The sequence below is a fragment of the Sceloporus occidentalis genome, unplaced genomic scaffold, assembly GCF_023333645.1.
Source record: "Sceloporus occidentalis isolate IW3139 unplaced genomic scaffold, rSceOcc1.0.p SCAF_15, whole genome shotgun sequence".
Classification (NCBI taxonomy): domain Eukaryota; kingdom Metazoa; phylum Chordata; class Lepidosauria; order Squamata; family Phrynosomatidae; genus Sceloporus; species Sceloporus occidentalis.
The window spans coordinates 1,728,609-1,747,907 of NW_028316995.1; the positions used below are offsets into that span (position 1 = coordinate 1,728,609).

The 19,299-nt window shown below is 39.0% G+C and overlaps 1 protein-coding gene across 1 annotated transcript in view; it reads left to right on the forward strand.

Moving 5' to 3' along the window:
- The window catches only part of LOC149303131 (echinoderm microtubule-associated protein-like 4), a 28,992-nt gene extending 15,020 nt beyond the window's left edge, over positions 1–13,972 (forward strand). Inside the window, exons 7-23 of the mRNA XM_089481340.1 lie at positions 543–666; positions 1,507–1,656; positions 2,001–2,070; positions 2,559–2,669; positions 3,139–3,234; positions 3,534–3,668; positions 4,295–4,430; positions 6,097–6,248; positions 6,707–6,832; positions 6,949–7,080; positions 8,601–8,668; positions 9,183–9,271; positions 9,497–9,594; positions 10,326–10,413; positions 12,560–12,658; positions 12,901–13,031; positions 13,511–13,972. Coding sequence (XP_089337466.1) covers positions 543–666; positions 1,507–1,656; positions 2,001–2,070; positions 2,559–2,669; positions 3,139–3,234; positions 3,534–3,668; positions 4,295–4,430; positions 6,097–6,248; positions 6,707–6,832; positions 6,949–7,080; positions 8,601–8,668; positions 9,183–9,271; positions 9,497–9,594; positions 10,326–10,413; positions 12,560–12,658; positions 12,901–13,031; positions 13,511–13,972 — 2,267 coding nt within the window. The remainder of the gene's footprint in view (positions 1–542; positions 667–1,506; positions 1,657–2,000; positions 2,071–2,558; positions 2,670–3,138; positions 3,235–3,533; positions 3,669–4,294; positions 4,431–6,096; positions 6,249–6,706; positions 6,833–6,948; positions 7,081–8,600; positions 8,669–9,182; positions 9,272–9,496; positions 9,595–10,325; positions 10,414–12,559; positions 12,659–12,900; positions 13,032–13,510) is intronic.
- The last annotated feature ends 5,327 nt before the right edge of the window (positions 13,973–19,299 follow it).

Sequence of the window (19,299 nt, forward strand, 5' to 3'; positions counted from 1 at the left end):
CCTGGCAATGCTTTGAGAAATGCAGCTTCTCAATCTCTTCAATACAGAGAATTTTTAGCATCTTTGTAAATGTTGGGAAACTACAATTGCAGTGATGGCTTTCCAAGAAAAATATGGCTTCTTGTGCCACACGTTTTGTTGTGTGGTTCCCTTATTTCATTAGAACCTATGCTGTGGCCGGATTTTTAGTTGGTTTCTCATGCAGAAACCTTCTCTCAATCCAGTTCTTTTAATCCTAAATGGAAGAACAATGGAACACAAAACCACAGCTCACCTGAGACCCTTATTTCTGTGTCTTCTGTAGCATTGCTGCTAGTTCCCAGATAGGACCCCCTGGACCACTCAGTCATCTCATCGATGTGGCTTGCGGGTCACTTTACATAAAGTGTCTCTCAACACATGTTGCTTATTTAATCTTAAATTCTTCTGATCTTTCTACATCTTTACTTTATACCTGGAAAGTCTTTATAATCATTGATTGGGGAGTTTGATGTTGATGAGCAATTGCCCTTCTGATGACGAATAACCTGTTGTTATTGCAGATGGAGACTATATCAAGATGTTCATGCGAGGGCGTCCGATCACGATGTTCATTCCTTCAGGTGTGGAGAATTATGATGACATTAGGACAGAGTTGCCACCGGAGAAATTAAAACTGGAGTGGGTGTATCCTTGACATTTTCAGTTTTACGTCTGTTTCAGGATGCCAAGAGGCTTTAGTATTTGTTTATTCTCACCACAAACGGCTTACATGGAGATATCGCTGCGTCTCCTTGTGCTTGATGGCAGCTTTACATTTCTGAATACATATGGCAGTCTATGCCTTAAAGTATTGAGTAAATGAAAAGAAAAACCTTTGTCTAATTTTATATTTTTTTTCCCCCCATTTCTCACCAAAGAGGCGTTGATATTTGGCTGAACAGCATGCAGTTTTCTATTTAGCTAAATACATGTTCCCTCAAACATGAATAATACCACCTATCTTCTAATTTCTAATTGCATGTTTTTTATTCTTTATTTCTTTCTTCTCTCCTTTCTTTCTTTCTTTCTTTCTTTCTTTCTTTTTCTTTCTTCTCCCTTCCTCTCCTTTCTCTCCCTTTTCTCTTTTTATTTCTTCTCCCTTTCTCTCCTTTCTCTCTTTCCCCGAGGCAGCGAGGGCTGTCTCGTCCCAGGCAGCCCCCCCTGCTGAATAATAGATGCATACAAACACGCCTTGTATGTGGTTTTGTATGCATTCATTTAACATACAGGAAAAATACCTGTCTTAAGGAGTTTACTGCACATACGCGCAGGGTTCTGACTGGTGGTAAGTATAACGGGTGCAAGGATTCACGACAAGTAGCTGGAGAGGGAAGCAAAAGGTTCATTTTATTTTTTACATGTAGCAGCAAAATACTAATTTGAAAAAATTACGGGCCATGCTGTAAGAATTCTGTATCTGCAAACACACCTTTTTATTACAACTGAACAAAGCACCTGTTATTATCTTGACTGAAATGTATAAAGATATGGTTATCGGGGGAGAGACTGTCGAGCCAATGTTTACCTCCTACCTACTGGAGAAATTGTATATTTCATAGCTTCCGTTGTAGTTCTGTTCAACTATGAAGAGAGAACTCAGAGACATTATCTGGGTCACACAGACTGCGTCAAATGGTAAGAACGCGGCTTAGAATGTATCTGTCAAACGATTCTCCAGATCACGAGGGATCCGGATGTATGTTTTAGATTATATGTTATTCTAAAAGCAGGAGAGTGAAAATTAAGTTACATCCACAATAACATATAACACGCGTTAAATACTTAAGAGTATAAATACCTGTCTGTAAGATGTTACTGTTGTTTATTGCTAGACATTTGATTGTGAAACTCCATATTGTGTAAGTTCCAGTTCTTTATTACTTATATGATTAAAATAACATGTTATGCCATATTGTTGTTCCCTGAGGAGTACAGGTGGAAAAAGACATGTAAATAACGTGTTATCCTTTAATAAACAGCATTGCCGTTCATCCTGACAAAATAAGAATTGCAACAGGACAGATTGCTGGGGTGGACAAAGACGGAAGAGTGAGTATCGAATTCAGTCTTTAAGTGTGGATTAGTTCTGTATGTCTCTAGAGAGACCTCAAATGGTAACGCCTTGACGATGCTTCACCTTTCCCAGAGTGCAATCTGGCCTATTACAACGAGGGGTTAATGTACTATGTGCTTGTGAAAATGTTTAAGACGTATTCATCGCGTGGGAAAGTAGAATAATCGAGTTTTAAGTCCATGTGGTCCTTGCGAGAGAATGTTTAATAGTTTCTGATGGTCGCGTTTTAATGTTAATAAGCTGCAAGTCGATGGAGATTTCTGCTGAGTTGACGGCTTTTAGCAGAAGAAACATTTTTAACGCCGCTCGAGCCAATTTAAAGCTGCTGCAACTTCTCCCTTTCCCAGCCGTCTTAATTAGGACTTTGTGTTTAGCTGAAGTGTTTTTTATTAAGTGTAAAATATCACAGATGCTATTTAATGTTTACAGCTATAATGTATTAATCTACACCCCCCTCCCACAGCCGTTGCAGCCCCATGTAAGAGTCTGGGACTCGGTGAGCCTTTCCACTCTGCAAGTCATTGGTCTTGGGACATTCGAGCGCGGAGTTGGATGCTTGGATTTCTCAAAAGCGGTAATAAAATTTGTAACATTTTATAAATTTAAATGTTTATACCGTGAATTCTTCATTTGGGTCATAATTGCATTTTCTTTTATCATGGCATCACTGTAAAGGGCTTCATCTCACTCGTGGTATAACCGATCTCGCCACCTCTGATGGTCTCCCCCCACTTGTCCATAGAGACGCTATAGATCACGGACCAACCGAGGGGAGGATCAAGAGACTCAAACATTTTCTAACACCATTACGTTCTGTTTACATGTTCCGTAGTAAGGATTTTAAATCCGATGGAAACTTTCCCTATTTTAAAGAGAGTTTCCTAAATAAAAAATCAAATATATAGCAAAACAGGGCTGATCGTTCATCTTTTCATTATTTCATTAACCTCCCTCAAACCTATCCCACCTCCACCAGAACGGACTATGGCACGTTGTATATTCTATTATCATGTTATACACTGCTTGTTATCCTCCCTTTCAAGGACTCAGGTGTACATTTAGCTGTGATTGATGATTCCAATGAACATATGCTCACGGTATGGGATTGGCAGCGGAAATCAAAAGTAGCCGAGATTAAGGTAAGGAATTTGTTACCAGTAACTGAACACTCCAGCCCTATTTCTCTGTAAAATGCATATTATATTCCATTTCACATGGGCACCAATGAATTTTACTGCATTCACATCCATGCAGGCGTTCATAAGACATGTTTTATAAACTGAAATGTATTTCTTGCCTTTACTTGTTTGCCAGGTCATTAGCTGACACATTATTATGGTTTTCTTGTGCTGTAATTATTGTTTGTTGGCATTTATTTCATGTTTCTAAGATAATCACAAGGTACTGTCTGCTAAATGTTTGATTATGTTCCCTGCAGACTACAAATGAAGTCGTTCTGGCTGTTGAGTTCCATCCCACCGATGCAAACACAATAGTGACCTGCGGCAAGTCGCACATCTTCTTCTGGACCTGGACTGGGAACGCTTTGGCAAGAAAGCAAGGAATATTTGGGGTATGTAGTTTAAATGTGTACTTTTTATAAACCAAATCATAGCCAGGACATTGAATAACATGCAGATGCAGGCTAGCCATTTCCAAATGCCATAGAGAGATGTTCTACTTCAGTATATTAACCCCTTAAGGACAATGGGCCGTCCCTAAACCCATTGAAAACAATGCATTTTGAGCCCGCACATGTACGGGCTTTGTCATTACGGGGTTAAACCAATTTGGGATAGTGCACTTTATATACCCAAGTGTTAATAATAAAATGGTACCTTACATATTTAAGGTGCCATTTTCTTCACTCATCACTACTTGAATAAGCACTGAGCAGTATTTCAGCCGGGTATTTAAAAAAAAAAAAAAAAAAAAAAAAAAATCCCAGACTGTTCCTTTTAAGAAGTTTGCAAACCTCCAGTGCTTTTCCTCCCTGTCGTATGTCATTCTTTGTTATATACTACAGTTGTACTGTGTAGTATCTGTTCATTATTTTAATGATTTCTACAACACCATCATATTACACTAAAGTCTCACAATGCGTCATTTTAGTCACATTGCACAAAAATGTACGTTTTGGATAGTTTTGCCTTAACTACGCAGGGCATGGTCTGTATAAAATCCATTATTTTTTCTCAGAAATACGAGAAACCGAAGTTTGTGCAGTGCTTAGCATTTTTATCCAATGGAGATGTGCTTGCTGGAGATTCCGGCGGCGTGATCTTAATCTGGAGTAAAACTCCCGTGGAATCCACCGCTGGTAAAGGTGTTAAAGGTAAGTGTTACAGTATCAATGAGCCCATCTGTAATGGCATGGACACAACCCCCACGCCGTGAACCATTTCGCTTTAACACGTTCTGTATTACCTATCGAGGCACCCTATGGGAGAAGCGATGCATCACAGCATCATTGCATATTGTTGGTCCATGGTATAAATTGTTAAAGAACACACATCACAATTACAGAACACTAGACTGTAAAGTAACACAAGTAGGTGTGGTGTCTTCTAACCTGTGCAGTTAGCATCATTATTACAGGCCGCGTTCTACCACTCCTAATATTTTAATTGCTCCTAAATCCCTATTTGGCATCGCGCATAATTGTTTTGAAAGCTAGAAGCGATGTTTGCAAGCATAGCATCACTGAGTCATTAGGTGTATTCTAATTAATGTGTTGGCACATGCTTGAAAGGGTCACAGGTGTGAGTACTAAAGACACACGGGGGATATCCAGTTCATTACACGAATTTAGATCGTTACGAAATGTCATTTACAATGGTATAAATTCTTTGAGAATTGGTTAAACGGGGCACTGGGTATCCGGCTTCCAGCGGCAGAGCCGGGGAACTGAAATCTATTAGTCACTTCCAAAGGAATTTTCAGCGTGTCAGTCCTTCCTGTTTTTGCACCAAGACACATCAAATAAAAACATTGTAAACTGTACGCAGAGGTCAGTATTTTATTTCTGTCTGGATTTCCTTTGAGTGCAACTTTAATGAAGAATTTGGAAGGAAAACATATTTATTTCCTATACGAAAACGTGTCTATTATCCGCCCTCTCAGGAAATGAACGCAAATTGTGCACAATGAGAAGGAAGCTGTGAATATCCATAATATCAGGGAAAACCGGCTTACATAAAAATGCTTGAATTAATTTATACTTTATACTAAAATGAAGTAAAAAAATGTTTGCTTGGGTTAATTTACTAGACCCCAGTGCATTGCACGTAAAAATTATGATCAGTCTGCATTCTGAAGGGCCGGCTCCAAAGACTTTCTCCTGCAAGAAGGGCTGAGCTGGCCCTGCATAATGTATAGTTAAATGAGTTAGTGTTAGAGATCATGCAGCATTAAGTATGCATTATGCGGGTTCAGCTTAGGTCTTTGTGAAAACCAATTAGTAGCCTCATGTCCTGCCTCGTTACGAAACAAAATACCGGTTTTATAGACCCAACAGCGAGTTAATTTTAAACATGCGTGGGATAGGCATAAAGCTATCCTGAACCCAACACAAGACCAAGGACTGATTACGCAGGAAAACAGGCAGACTAGACAGGACAAATGAGTCTGATCTGCTGCCAAGTTCTGTGTTGCTGTCATATAACTTTGTGATGCAGTCCCTAAAAGTTAGAAGTTATCATTGTATGCAGAAAAAAATAACACATTCTCACCGCTGCTTTCTAAATGTCGGTAACATCCTACCCTCTGCTAAACCTTCTGCTAAGAATTTGCGTCTTTGCCAAATACGTTTTATTCTTATTCTTCACTGTAGCTGTGAGAAACCAAAAGCAAATCAATAAATACAGAAGCTGGAGTTGGGTATTTTGCTTAATTCTTATTTATTACCTTTGATGTTATTGTGTAAATGTTTGGTACTAAATTCTAGCCTAGTTTACATATATATATTAAACATACCTTGCTATATTTCTTTGTCCATGCAGGTGTTTACCAGATAAGTAGGCAAATTAAGGCCCATGATGGCAGTGTATTTTCACTTTGTCAGCTAAGAAATGGGATGCTACTGACTGGAGGTGGAAAGGACAGGAGAGTCGTCATGTGGGATCACAATCTGAACCCTGAAAGAGAGATAGAGGTAAGATGTGAAAAAAATAGGCATTTGTATCTCTGTAAGGTGCTTGCACCCACAGGTTATTGCCCATGATGTTCGCATTGTCATGAGTACAGTGGGTTAACGGACTACACGGAATATTGCATATAAACCTTATTGTTCCGGTTATAGGCCTAACATTTTATTTCTCATTTATTCTCTAATTCCCCCTACCTTATCTGTTGACCTCTTCTGTGCCCCTGTCTCCTTTATTCTGTCTAAAGTCTTGGTCCACTTGTCCCACTGTCTTCTGTCAGGCCACCTGGCGTACTTCTGCGAAAGGACGGAGTTTCCGGGCACAATCGCTCCTCAGATTGGAGGAACGGGGAAGAGACTTTTGCAGAAGTACTCTAAGAAACCAGAATATTGCAGACAGACTTGTTCTTCTCTATAGCTTTGCTTTCTTTAAAACATTTGTGTCTTCAATGATTTTTTTCCCACAGGTCCCTGATCAGTATGGAACTATTCGAGCTGTGGCTGAGGGGAAAGCAGACCAGTTTTTAATTGGGACATCACGCAATTTTATTTTGCGAGGCACATTTAATGATGGCTTCCAAGTGGAAGTTCAGGTAACCTTTTACGATTCATTTTTGGGATCAATCTTCCCCCACAGGATGTGTTTTGTCCAAATAATAAATTAATCGGTTAAGCTACATAATATTAATGGAATTATCTCCTTTTGTAGGGTCATACAGATGAACTTTGGGGACTAGCAACACATCCATTTAAAGATCTGCTGTTAACATGCGCACAAGACAAGCAGGTGTGTTTGTGGAACTCGGTGGACCACACTTTGGAATGGACCAGACTTCTGGATGTAAGTCGTTATTTCAGACCATTATTCCCAGTATTATCTTTTGTGTTCATGTGTATGTAGTCTTTAACACTGTGACCTCTTGCTTTCATGCAACTACCCGTGTGCCTCTGCGTTGAGACGGCACTGGGTGTCCGCTTTCAATATATCTCACAGTATAATGCCAGACATAGCAGTTTCAATACATTTGGCAAGTATGTGCAAGTTAACCCCTTCAATCCCAGGGGTTTTTGGTACCTCAAAGCCCGGAGCAATTTTGCCATTTTTGGGGTATGTCAGTTTAGCGATGATTCTCTTTTCCTGTGAATAGTGTACCCATGTAAACTATATATTGTTTTTTCAAGGAGAGATAGAGCTTTCGTTTGATACCATAGTTGGATGATTAGCTGAAAATTTAGAATGAGTAATTTAGTAAAAACTAGCGAAGATTAGAAAATTAAACTAATTTTTCTTTACATTTTCCCTCTGAATCCTCACAAAATTAGGTAAAGTGATGGAAAATCCCCTCCAAGTTTATTAATTCAGGTGTCCTGATTTCAGAAATACCTAGTTTATATAGATTTTCCAGACTTTCCCAGCACCAGGGAGCATACTATAAGGTGTACAATTTTGTATAATTTTTATGCCTATGGCTTAACGGGTTTGGGGGTTGTGAATGGTGGCAGGAGGGTTATACTGGCTAGATGTTATGCTAGGGCAATGGGAAGTAAGGTTTTTTAATAATTTTTTTATTATCTTTTTTTATATATTTTTTTTTAATTAATTTTATTACATTTTTTTTTATTTTTTATATATTATCTTTACACAGAAATGGTTAGAGGTCCTCCTAGGGACCTCCTGAACATGCCAGTGATGTCACAATGACATCACAGCTCACATAATTTTTTTTTGTATTATATATTATTATTTTAATGATTTATTTAATATTATTTTTTAAATGAATTAACTTTTTTTTTTCTGCTTTTCTCTTTCAGGACGGGAGGGGGAGTGAGAGAGATGGTTTCTCACTCCCCTCCCCGCGATCCCCCTGCACCGATCACACTGTGATCTCTATGCAGGTCCTCACAGACCTGCATAGAGATCGCAGCGTCTCTGTGCCTCATCGGAGGGCAGGATATCCCCGCAGGGGATATCCTGTCCTCCGATGACCTTCCGGGTTACGTCAGCAGTGACGTAACCCGGAAGGGCACTTTAAACCGGAACAGCTTACCGGCTTTCATGCCGGAAGCTGTTACGGGAGATCGGGCAGCAGAAAGCCGGCGATAGGTCAAACGACAGCCTGGTCTCCCGTGCAGTGGCAGGGATGTGTCCCTGACGCTGCACGAAGGGCTGGACGTACCGGGACGTCCACAGGGGTTTCTTTGTGGGCGTTTTTTGGACGTCCCGGTACCTCTATAGGGGATTGAAGGGGTTAAGAAATGTTACATAATGTGTGAATGTATATTGTTTTGTGTAACATGGACTGCTTTTGCATGAATATATTATGAGTAAAATAAACTGCTCTACCCTTGTCCATTGAACAGGAAACCGGGCACTGCGCAGACTTCCATCCGAGCGGGACGGTAGTAGCTATTGGAACACATTCTGGAAGGTAAGGAAAACCAGTGCTTGTATGTACTGTAAAATTGCATCTAAATGTAAGACTAAAGCTGCAGGAAAACTTTACACTGAGCGTTATATTATGTTTTGTATACTTGTGTAATATGCACCTACTATTTCTAAGTACTATATGTGGTGATCACTGAAATATCTTCTGTACTCTAGTAGTAGTGTATACAGCACATCTCCCGTAACAAAAATCCAGTACCTAACTGTTGAAACCGGAAAAGTCGGCTACCACGGTAATAGTGATGCAAAATCCCTGTACGCTGGCAGTTCTACTAGATGCATTGCAGGCAGGAACAATTTTCTGTCCAAATCATAAATCTCAAATTTGGGAAATGGACGAAACAATGGGCCAGGGTTTCCTACATTTGCAGAAACAGTTAAACGACTATTGGCAGATCAGTCTCATTATACTGTTTGAAAGTTTTTTTGGGGGGTTTTCCCGTTCTAGCACAAACGTTAAATACTTGGTATTTGTTGGCTGTTCTTTAAATTTATAGGTGGTTCGTTCTGGATGCAGAGACAAGAGATCTTGTTTCAATACATACAGATGGAAACGAGCAGCTCTCAGTCATGCGGTACTCAATTGGTAAGATCAGAGTATGTGGACAAATTTGCTGCAGTAAATGTCAGAATTAATTGTCAACGCCATTATTATTGCCATGATAATCATCCTCAAACTAGTAATTAATAACAATTTCCATCATTCACATGGCGATTGGTGTAAAAGATTCTCTGTAGTGCCCTCGCTAATGTCCCATTTCTAACCCTTGTAATTATTGATTAATGGCTCTCATGTTCTCTTTAACATTAGATGGCTCCCTACTTGCTGTTGGTTCACATGACAACTTTATTTATGTCTACAATGTCTCAGAAAATGGAAGAAAATATAGTCGATACGGAAAGTGCACTGTAAGTAACTGAAAAAAGTGACAAAAACTGATGATGCCACGGAAACAAATAATCTTTTAACACGGTTTTGTGGAAACTTCCAAATTTGATATGTACTGATTTACTTGTTATGTTTGGAATATACATACATTTCCATTCTAGAAACATGTCTATATGACAAAATGGTTGCATTTGAAACAATTTGAAAAACGTACTTGTAGTGCTAAGCTTTAGTAATATTTTATTGGTCAAGTGCATGTTTGGACTGAGAGTTCCCCAAATTATTAAAAATGAATGGTTATCTCCACTTTTAAATAAAAACAAATATTCCAGACTTTTAAAACTATTGGTAACTTAAATGACTTCTGCTTGTTTGTTCCCAGCGATAATTCTAATTTAGAAGTCTTTAGGGTCACATCTTCTATTAATGCCACAAAACACAATAAACCACGTAAGTGTCTCCTGTAATATATGCCCATTCTTTACCAAGTGTTGCTTCCTTAAGGGTCCCGTGCAGTCCTTGGAGTGACCCCAAATCCAGTCACAGTGAACTAATTTTGTCTGTGTTAGTCTTCTTCACACAGCTTATACGCTACAGGACGGCCTCTCATTTCATGTATTCCTTGTGCTCTGAGAATTCATTACTGGAATAAAAACAACTATGTGTTAAAAGTTACTGTGTGTTTCATTTCTCTGAAGTGCCAGCGAACAGAATGGTATAATAACAGCTCATTTTTGTTCTGATTTTCTAGGGACATTCCAGTTATATTACACACCTTGATTGGTCCCCGGATAACAAATATATAATGTCAAACTCAGGAGACTATGAAATATTATACTGTAAGTATACAGCACCCTAAAATGCTTTTCATGTCAAGGCCTCTTGTGTATTGAGCTGGATGTGGTTAAATATCAAATGGCTTTTCTCTGCCATAATAAGCTCGGTTGTGGGCCTTTACATTTCACAGTAAGATGTAGGGTTTGAGGAGTATCCTATTTGAGTTACACATTTAGTATATCGGCACCAAAGAGTTATATTTCTTGGCACTATTGGTCATTTTTTGGATCTGCATGGTCTAGGCACAAATTGGTGTATTCCTTTTTGTTATTAAAGGTTTAGAAAATAGATGGTATGTGTGTATATGTGTGTGTGTATATGTGTGTGTATGTATATGTGTATATATATATATATATATATATATATATATATATATATATATATATATATATATATTAGTGTGTGTATACATATTAGGGCTGCAACAACGAATCGATAATAATCGATTATGAAAATCGTTGTCAACGATTTTCATAATCGATTAGTTGAATCGATTTTTATCGATTTATAAAATTATGTTTTTCAGAGCAAACGCTCTGAAAAACTCCCGTCCTTCTATAATCCGATCTCAAACAGAGATCGGATTATAACTGTAGAATCCAGACCCCCCGCAAAGCTGCAGGAGACCTGGATCCTCTCTGCCACCCGGTGAGGGTCTGTGCAAAACACACAGACATCCTCCGCTTCTCCCCTCCACTTCCGCCGGGGCTTCTATTACTGAACCCGGCGTCACGTGACCTTCCGGTGCGGCTTCCATCATGGAAGCCCCAACGGAAGCGGAGGGGAGAAGCGGCTGTCTTCGCGCATCACACAGACCCCTACCGGCTGCCGGAGAGGATCCAGGTCCCGCTGCAGCACCTGCTGGGGATTTGGATTTTAGTGCGCGATGTGCGCAACCTCCGCTACTTCATCTCACTGCCACTTCCACCTGCCCCACCAGGGGTTAATATATCAACAGAAGAAAAACAGGACAAGTAAGCAGCACTGGGTAAGTATTATCTTTATTTTTATGCTCATTTGCCCTGTGTTTCTTCTGTTGATATATTAACCCCTGGTGGGGCAGGTAGAATTTTTGTGGGATCTATTAATTATGTGCATTTGTGTTTTTTTTTTATGTCTATAATATTTGATTTATTGTCCATATATTTATATATATTTATATTGTATTGTGTATTTTTTTTTTGTCTATATTTAATAAATATAAAAAAACAATTTTAGTGATGTCAGTTTTTCTTATATCGGGGGGGCATAAGACATATCAGGGGGCACAGTGGCATAAAGGGGCTATAAGGCATATCAAGGGGGACAGTGGCATAAAGGGGCTATAAGGCATATCAGGGGGGACAGTGGCATAAAGGGGCTATAAGGTGTATCAGGGGGGACAGTGGCATAAAGGGGCTATAAGGCGTATCAGGGGGGACAGTGGCATAAAGGGGCTATAAGGCGTATCAGGGGGGACAGTGGCATAAAGGCGCTATAAGGCGTATCAGGGGGCACAGTGGCATCTCAGTGGCATATAGGGGTAAAAGGCATATCGGGGCATGGTGGCATATAGGGGGCTATAAGGCATATCAGGAGGGCACAGTGGCATATCGGGGCACTGGCATATATGGGGCTATAAGGCATATCAGGGGGCACAGTGGCATATTAGGGGACAAAGTGGCATATAGGGGGCTATAAGGCATATCAGGAGGGGTATAATGCATATCAGGGGACAGAGTGGCATATAGGAGGTATCCCCTTATACCTCCTATATGCCACTCTGTCCCCTGATATGCCTTATACCCCTCCTGATATGCATTTCTGGGACAGAGAGGCAAGCTAGGGGTGAGATGTGCATAACTGGGCAAAAATAGTTTACATGAATATTTACTAGTAAAGCTTTTTTTGGTATTTTTTGAGTTCTTGTTAAAATATAGCTTTAATTATGTTAGTAAAATAAGAAGGCGAATCGTGAAATGCCATTGTAAATTATACGTTTATTTTTTTTACCCGATTAATCGATTAATCGAAAAAATAATCGGCCAACTAATCGATTATGAAAATAATCGTTAGTTGCAGCCCTTATACATATATATATTTATATTTTAGTAATGGGAATAAAATACTCCTGATAGTTTGTATTCTAATTTTTGCATTGTGCTTTAGGGGACATTCCAAGTGGCTGTAAATTGATCCGGAATCGCTCAGATTGCAAGGACATTGATTGGGCAACTTACACTTGTGTTCTAGGATTTCATGTGTTTGGTAAGTGATGAGTTCTTTCTATTTTTTTATAGACTGAAAACCTAAAACACTGCATAGCTGTCACCTTGTTACTCTGTAAATGTGTAGGAGTTGTATATCAACAAAGATCCTTCTCTCTCTCTCCCTCAAATAATAATACTATAAACGTTGCTGTAAAGGATTTGTAAAGTATTTAATGGCTTGGTGTGAGGTGGAAAAGAAAATTAGGTTGTTGCATTATAATATCTGTTTTTACTTGCTAGGAGTGTGGCCTGAAGGATCTGATGGGACAGATATTAATGCCCTGGTGCGATCTCACAACAGGAAAGTGATTGCCCTTGCTGACGACTTCTGTAAGGTCCACTTGTTTCAGTATCCTTGCTCCAAGCCAAAGGTAAGAACTTTTATAGACACCAGGAACAGTTTGAGACATTCATACTGCAGGTTACCGGGATCTATTATGTTTAACAGTTAAAAAGAATAAAAAGGGAACATAGTCATCGTAACACAGAAGTCTGTCTTTGCCACTGGTTTCCTATATCATAATGTGTTGAAATTGAACTATTTTACTATGGTTCCCCCACGCTGAAATTACTTGTTTGCAGGACCCCAAAGTAATCAACGTCCCAGCCATGTATAATTACAGGATAAGGACTATGAAGTTGACAGTGCCCAACTTTTGTCATTTGGATCAAACCATTTGCCCTCTGCTCTCCTGCAGCGACTAACAAGTCGTGTCATCAAAATGTTTAATAATAAACAGAAGTGGAAGTTATTCGTCATCCACTTACTCGAATGTGCTTTAATGTTGCATTTGTCTTTGAGTAATAACGTTCACTTATAATTGCACTTTTTTTTCCCCCCGTTCAACAGGCTCCAAGCCACAAATACAGTGCTCACAGTAGTCACGTAACCAACGTCAGCTTTACACACAGCGACAGCCATCTAATATCAACGGGAGGAAAAGACATGAGCATCATGCAGTGGCGGCTCATAGAAAAAGTGTCTCTCTTGCAGAATGACAATATAGTTGATAGTAGTGCGGCTAACACACCAGTTGCAAGTGAAAAGGTCGTGCCGAGCACCCCCACATCACCCCCAGAACCTTTAAATGAGGACGAAATGGAGAAGTCTCCTGAAGAGCCTCCTGCGTCGGCAGAGAACGTAGAAGAGGTTGACAATCACACCGAAAATCTAAATGAGGTTGAAAGCGAAGAAAGCTTTCAAGAGCCAATTGATTCAAATGGTCAAGGGCCCTCAAGTGACATCGGCGAGGAGCAGTCTGACTCCCCTACCATAACTGAAGCCCAAGGAGATGGTTCACCGTTGTCTTAACAATGTAAAGCGGGGTGATCCTTTTTTCTATCTGGTGTGTGAGCTTTCATAGTGGGAAGAGGGTTTAAACTATCAGGAAAGTGGCAGAAAATCAATACCTTATCTGTTTGATTTGGGACAGTTTCGCTGTGGGCTGACGTGACTGCCTATGTCCAGAACTAGCCAAAGTTGGAACATAGATTGTATAGAGTTCAGGAACTGATGTCACAAGGTGGTGTGTTGTTGATATTTTGCAGGGATAAGGGTTCAATAAAGATTGAAGACATAGTTAGAAACACAATATAAATGTTAAGACAGCAGAGGAATTTACAGTGACATCTCCTAGGTGCATATACACAAAGGCTAACTCAAAGTGGACATATTTCACACAAATATAACGGTCTGTTTTTGGCACTACTTTGGTCAACACATATGCAATTTTCTTACAACTATTCTTGATACTTTTGCAATATGAAGTGTGCCCTAAGTGCTGCTAGCGGCCTTGAACTATTTTTATTATATAAGAACATCTATATAGCTAACAGTTTGTTTGTTATGATCTAGCTTTATCCTGACCAAGACTTCTTAAAGGGGATCTGATATCTTACATCACATAAATCCATATGTAATTGAAGACCACTGCATTTGAAGCAAATGCACGGGTGGTGGGACATAACACAGAGCACGCAAAAATTTCACTAAATACTAATACAGTGCTTGACATTACTAAACTATTAATTTTCCTTCTAATCATAGTAAATACAGGTTTCTAATAAATAAAGCTGTTTGTGATCTTATAACATTTTTTATTAATAAAATTACATATCTTGCCCACCAGATCTCCTTAAAAAAATAAAAATTTCTTTCTATTCAATATTTTCTTTACAGAAAACAGTTTGATTTTTTTTCTGCATTACCATTTTTAGGAAAGCTCAGAAATTTTTTGGTAAAATTCCGAAGTCTTAAAAAGTGTGCAAGCGTTTACGTGATTGCGCCATTCCAAAGTGCATCATAACTGGCATTCCCTTTTAGTAAACACTCAGGAGTATTGCTAGAGATCAGGTATCTAGTCACATAGTGAGAAGATTACAGTGGATGCCCAAAGGAGATAATGTACACAAACGTATGTATCCGTGGCGAGGTAACATGGCAGTGTGTGTACGCGTGCGTGTGTATATATGCATACCAATGTATACACATACAAGTATCCAAAGCTGTAGACATTTGTCTCTTGTTTACAAAGTTCCTACAATGCCTCAAACTCTAGAGGAAGGGATGTAGAGATTCCAAGCAAATAGTGTGTTTTAAGTTGTTCTCTGTACTTTGTATTTTTCAGTAAAGTCTTCAGAATGTTCAGGCGTTAAATAAGAACCATTACAATCAAACGATATAGAGGAACCCATTGATTAAATGTAGGAAAAATATAGGTATCTAAACACACAGATATACTTTTTTTTTGGGGGGGGGGGTGTTAATTCTAAATGTTAAGTTGCCATAATAAAATGTTTTTTTTTGTATGGTTTTTCAAATTCTAAAAATGCAACAAGCCTTACATTATTAAAGTACTGGCAACTACTGTTTAAGAGATTATGTGATTTTTATGAATGGAAAGAGCTTATGTTTAACTGTAGATGTTTTCAGAAAAAAAAATTGTGAATGAAATCTGAATAAGTGTGTTTTCATGTGAAGATGTTTGAGCCATTTCTATCTCATGCATTCCTGTCTAATGACAGTAATTTCTTTATTTTTTTTTTTGGAAAATTAAAAGCAAAATAAAATAAATTCAGTATGAGTGTTTCTTATTTTCAGAGCATTATATTTCAAATTTTTACATGTAAATCTGTATTGTTTAAAAAGAAATGCTCCACAGGCTTACCTTAACAAATGAAGTTTCTGCCCCGCTAGATTTGCCCCGGTGAACTGCTCTTATTGGGAAGTGGAATTGTCTTGGAGTAACAGCTCAGCCATAAATCTGAAGACCACACACACACTCACACTCGCATAACCAACGTGCTTGTAAAGGTGTGATGGTCAGGTGTCCATATACTTTCCATCGTATAATGTACATGCTAAGCTCTTACACACAGCCACTCACTGAGTGTATGCCGCCAGCAGCTGTCCATTAAATAACCAAATCTGCCTCGTGAGTGGCGGTAAAGGTAAGTGACCAGTGCCAGATGGCCAGTCTGGACCTGGTTTAAACCTGTGTCAACGTCTTCATTTAAAGAGCGTCAGCTTTATGGTTTATTCTGCAAGGTCCTGCTATGCTGTTCTAACCATAAGATGGAGAGAATCGGCTGCTTCACCTGGTTAATAAACTATACAGTCGGGAACAGTTTGGTCAAGCTGATACTAAAAAAAAAAAAAAGTACTTAAAAACAGCAATAATGAAAATTAATTTTTTTTTATTATATTCCTCATTAGTTATCCAGTTTATAAAATGCTAGTTTTAACTTTTTACATGTATTTGACCTCTTCCAACCCTATGACCTAAATATAAACGGTATTTACATGGCTTTAAACTCAGCCTGGCTTTGTCTAATCTTTTAAGTACTTTTTCAGATGGTCTTCCCAAGGCAAATAGTAAAAAAAATAAATAATAAACTGTCCAAAGAGAGGGTTCTTGCAGTCGATTATCAGGAAGGCACTGGATCATAGCTGACGAATTATTTATACAATAAAATATACCAAATGTGTTGGCTTCTCATACGAGTCTATGGAAAATGTTTTCTCGAAACCCAAAATTATTTATATTCAACTTTATTATTTTCTTTTTTGTTATAAATACAGTTAGAGCGGCAGAGATAATTTCCACCTGAAAGGCTAGTCACTAATTTTAAAATTGTGTCCTTGCATCTGTCTCTGTCAGTTTGCAAACTGGTCGTTATATGGACAGCTTTAGCCCCATTGCTACCGGGAAATGACTACTCCAAGCCCCAAAATGCTTGGTCCTCCTCCTAATCCATTTTCACCCAAGGCAAATCGCCCAGTCTTATTAACAATTTGATGTGGATTTGACTCTGAGATACAACCACAGAGGGGCTAGGAGAACCAGCTGCTAACTAATATGATATAAAATATTGTTTCCAGACATGTTATTAGACAGGCACTCTGACTCTTTATCATATGTGGTAAGCAATAGACTGATTCAGTCCTGACCACCCAGACAGTGATTAAGGAAAGTGATTTTATTTGATAAACGGCACATTAACATTGCCATAAAGAATCACCTTAGTGTAGTAACTGAGCAGAGGAAATCACCAACATATCTCCGCTGAGAACAATGGCCTCTTCCTGGTCTGCAGATAAAGGAAGTTTATTGGAATAAAATGACATTAACCAAGTCATGTTCAATGTTAATCCACATTACTGTATACAGCACTGTACTTAATGCACAAAGATTTCGGCCAACACGACTACATACTTACCCAATCTGCGCTCCAAAAGCAGAGCGGATATGCCCGTCCGCACGCTACATGAGCACCGACTAAATCAGATGGCTGCCCAGCCATCTCTAGCCTGGCCCTGTTAGGATTCCCTTTTAATGGGTTTGGCAGTGCTTGTGTGCCGTAAATGTCAAGCTATTGTGGGGCTTTGTTCTACACCTCTGGGTGGTCATTACGTGATTCATATCACAATCCTACACCTGAGTGGCCCTTATCACCATAACAAATATTAAATACCCTATTCAGTTCTTTGAATTCATTCTGCTTTTTATCTTCTGATTGATTTAAGCTCTCATTGTTCAAAAGTCTGACATGCGTTAGTTGAAGAACCCGCTGATTCTTTCTTTCATCCAGGAGCTCTTAAAAATGGCATTTTGATATATTTTTCTTTATTGGTCTAAATAAGTTCAAGTATTTTCAGAAACCATGCCAAGTAGACAGCTGCTAAAATGCTGTGACGTATTGTACACAAAAGGCAATATAATCCTATTCTAAGCACTTTTGATCTTTCTACACAATTACTTTTTATCTGACTGTGATTTTTGAAACAGGAATCAAATCTATTCTGCGTCTACATTCCATCTCCTAAAGAAACCATCCCCCTGTTTATAATCTTTAGTATGAAATTTAATACCGTTTCAGAACTTTTGGATTCTGGCATGCCCAGACTAAATGTGGCAAATTCAAAGGTCCATCTGGTTTGGCACACACTGCAGCTATACATGAATCATAGCGATGGATATTCCAGAACATATATTTCAACACGTGCTGTGCTAAACTCTGTATAGAAGTCAAATGCGTGCCAATGTGTGCGTGGCAACAAAAGGTTTCATCAAAGAAATGTATGGAAATTAAAACAGAAACAGAAGATGTTGAGGAAAAGGCAAATTTACACAGTAAAAGACAGTAATAGCATTATATTTATATATATTTTTTTTAAATAATAATAATTCAGGCTTTGGTGCATTAAGATTTCAATCTGAATACTTTTTTAACAGTAAGATCAAAATCAATAATGTATCAGAATACCTGGGAACGCTTCGGGGTTTCACCTAAAGTCTCCAACTTCCCCAGAGCTCCAGGGTAGTGTCTTGACCTTATCTACATCTCGATCAGGCTCCATCCATTCGCACCTACTCTCCACTCACTTCTGTCCTCTTTAACATCTAACCGTGGCTAGCCTTTCCTCACGGGGGGGCTTGCCTTACCCCGATAAAATCCAAACATCCCAAACTGCTAAGTGCCCAGATAAAAGTGGTTTGACCACAAGTGGTCAAACAACATTTAAAAGGGATATTTCAGCCATCATGTGCACTTTAATGCAAATGATAGGTGTGTGGTCCTTAAGTTTTGTGTGTTGCATTCTGGAAATGCCTGAGAAGATTCAGTGGAATCTCCTGTATGTATTTGCCGTTTCCCCACCCCATAGCTAAATGCGATGCAGCAGATGTGAACACAGCTCTCTTCATTGATACACTCATCTCCAGTCTGGCTCGGGAGAACACTATGTGCAAGGGGTCTGCAATCCCCTCCGTGTGCTTATGTGGAAAGTCTTCCAACTAATTTCAATGGGAGCACTCACGGTTCAAGCAGCCAATCAGTGACAAGAATAGTTTGAACATGGAGGACGAGGGCAGCTACTGCTGCAGAGCAGACAAAGTACTTTAGATTAGGCTGTCATGGACATTAGACTGTCCATTTAAGATGGACAGCAGATGTGGACCGGCTATTTGTCATTCATCACCTCATGAACGCTTATCGAGCAGAAAAAAGTAGCATCCAGGTATCTCCACTCGGATGTCATCAGGTGGCCACCAGACTTAAAGTGCCAGGGTCACCACCAGTAAGAGAGTCATATTTATCAAATCTATTATTAATATGTAGTGAGCTTGATAAATGGTT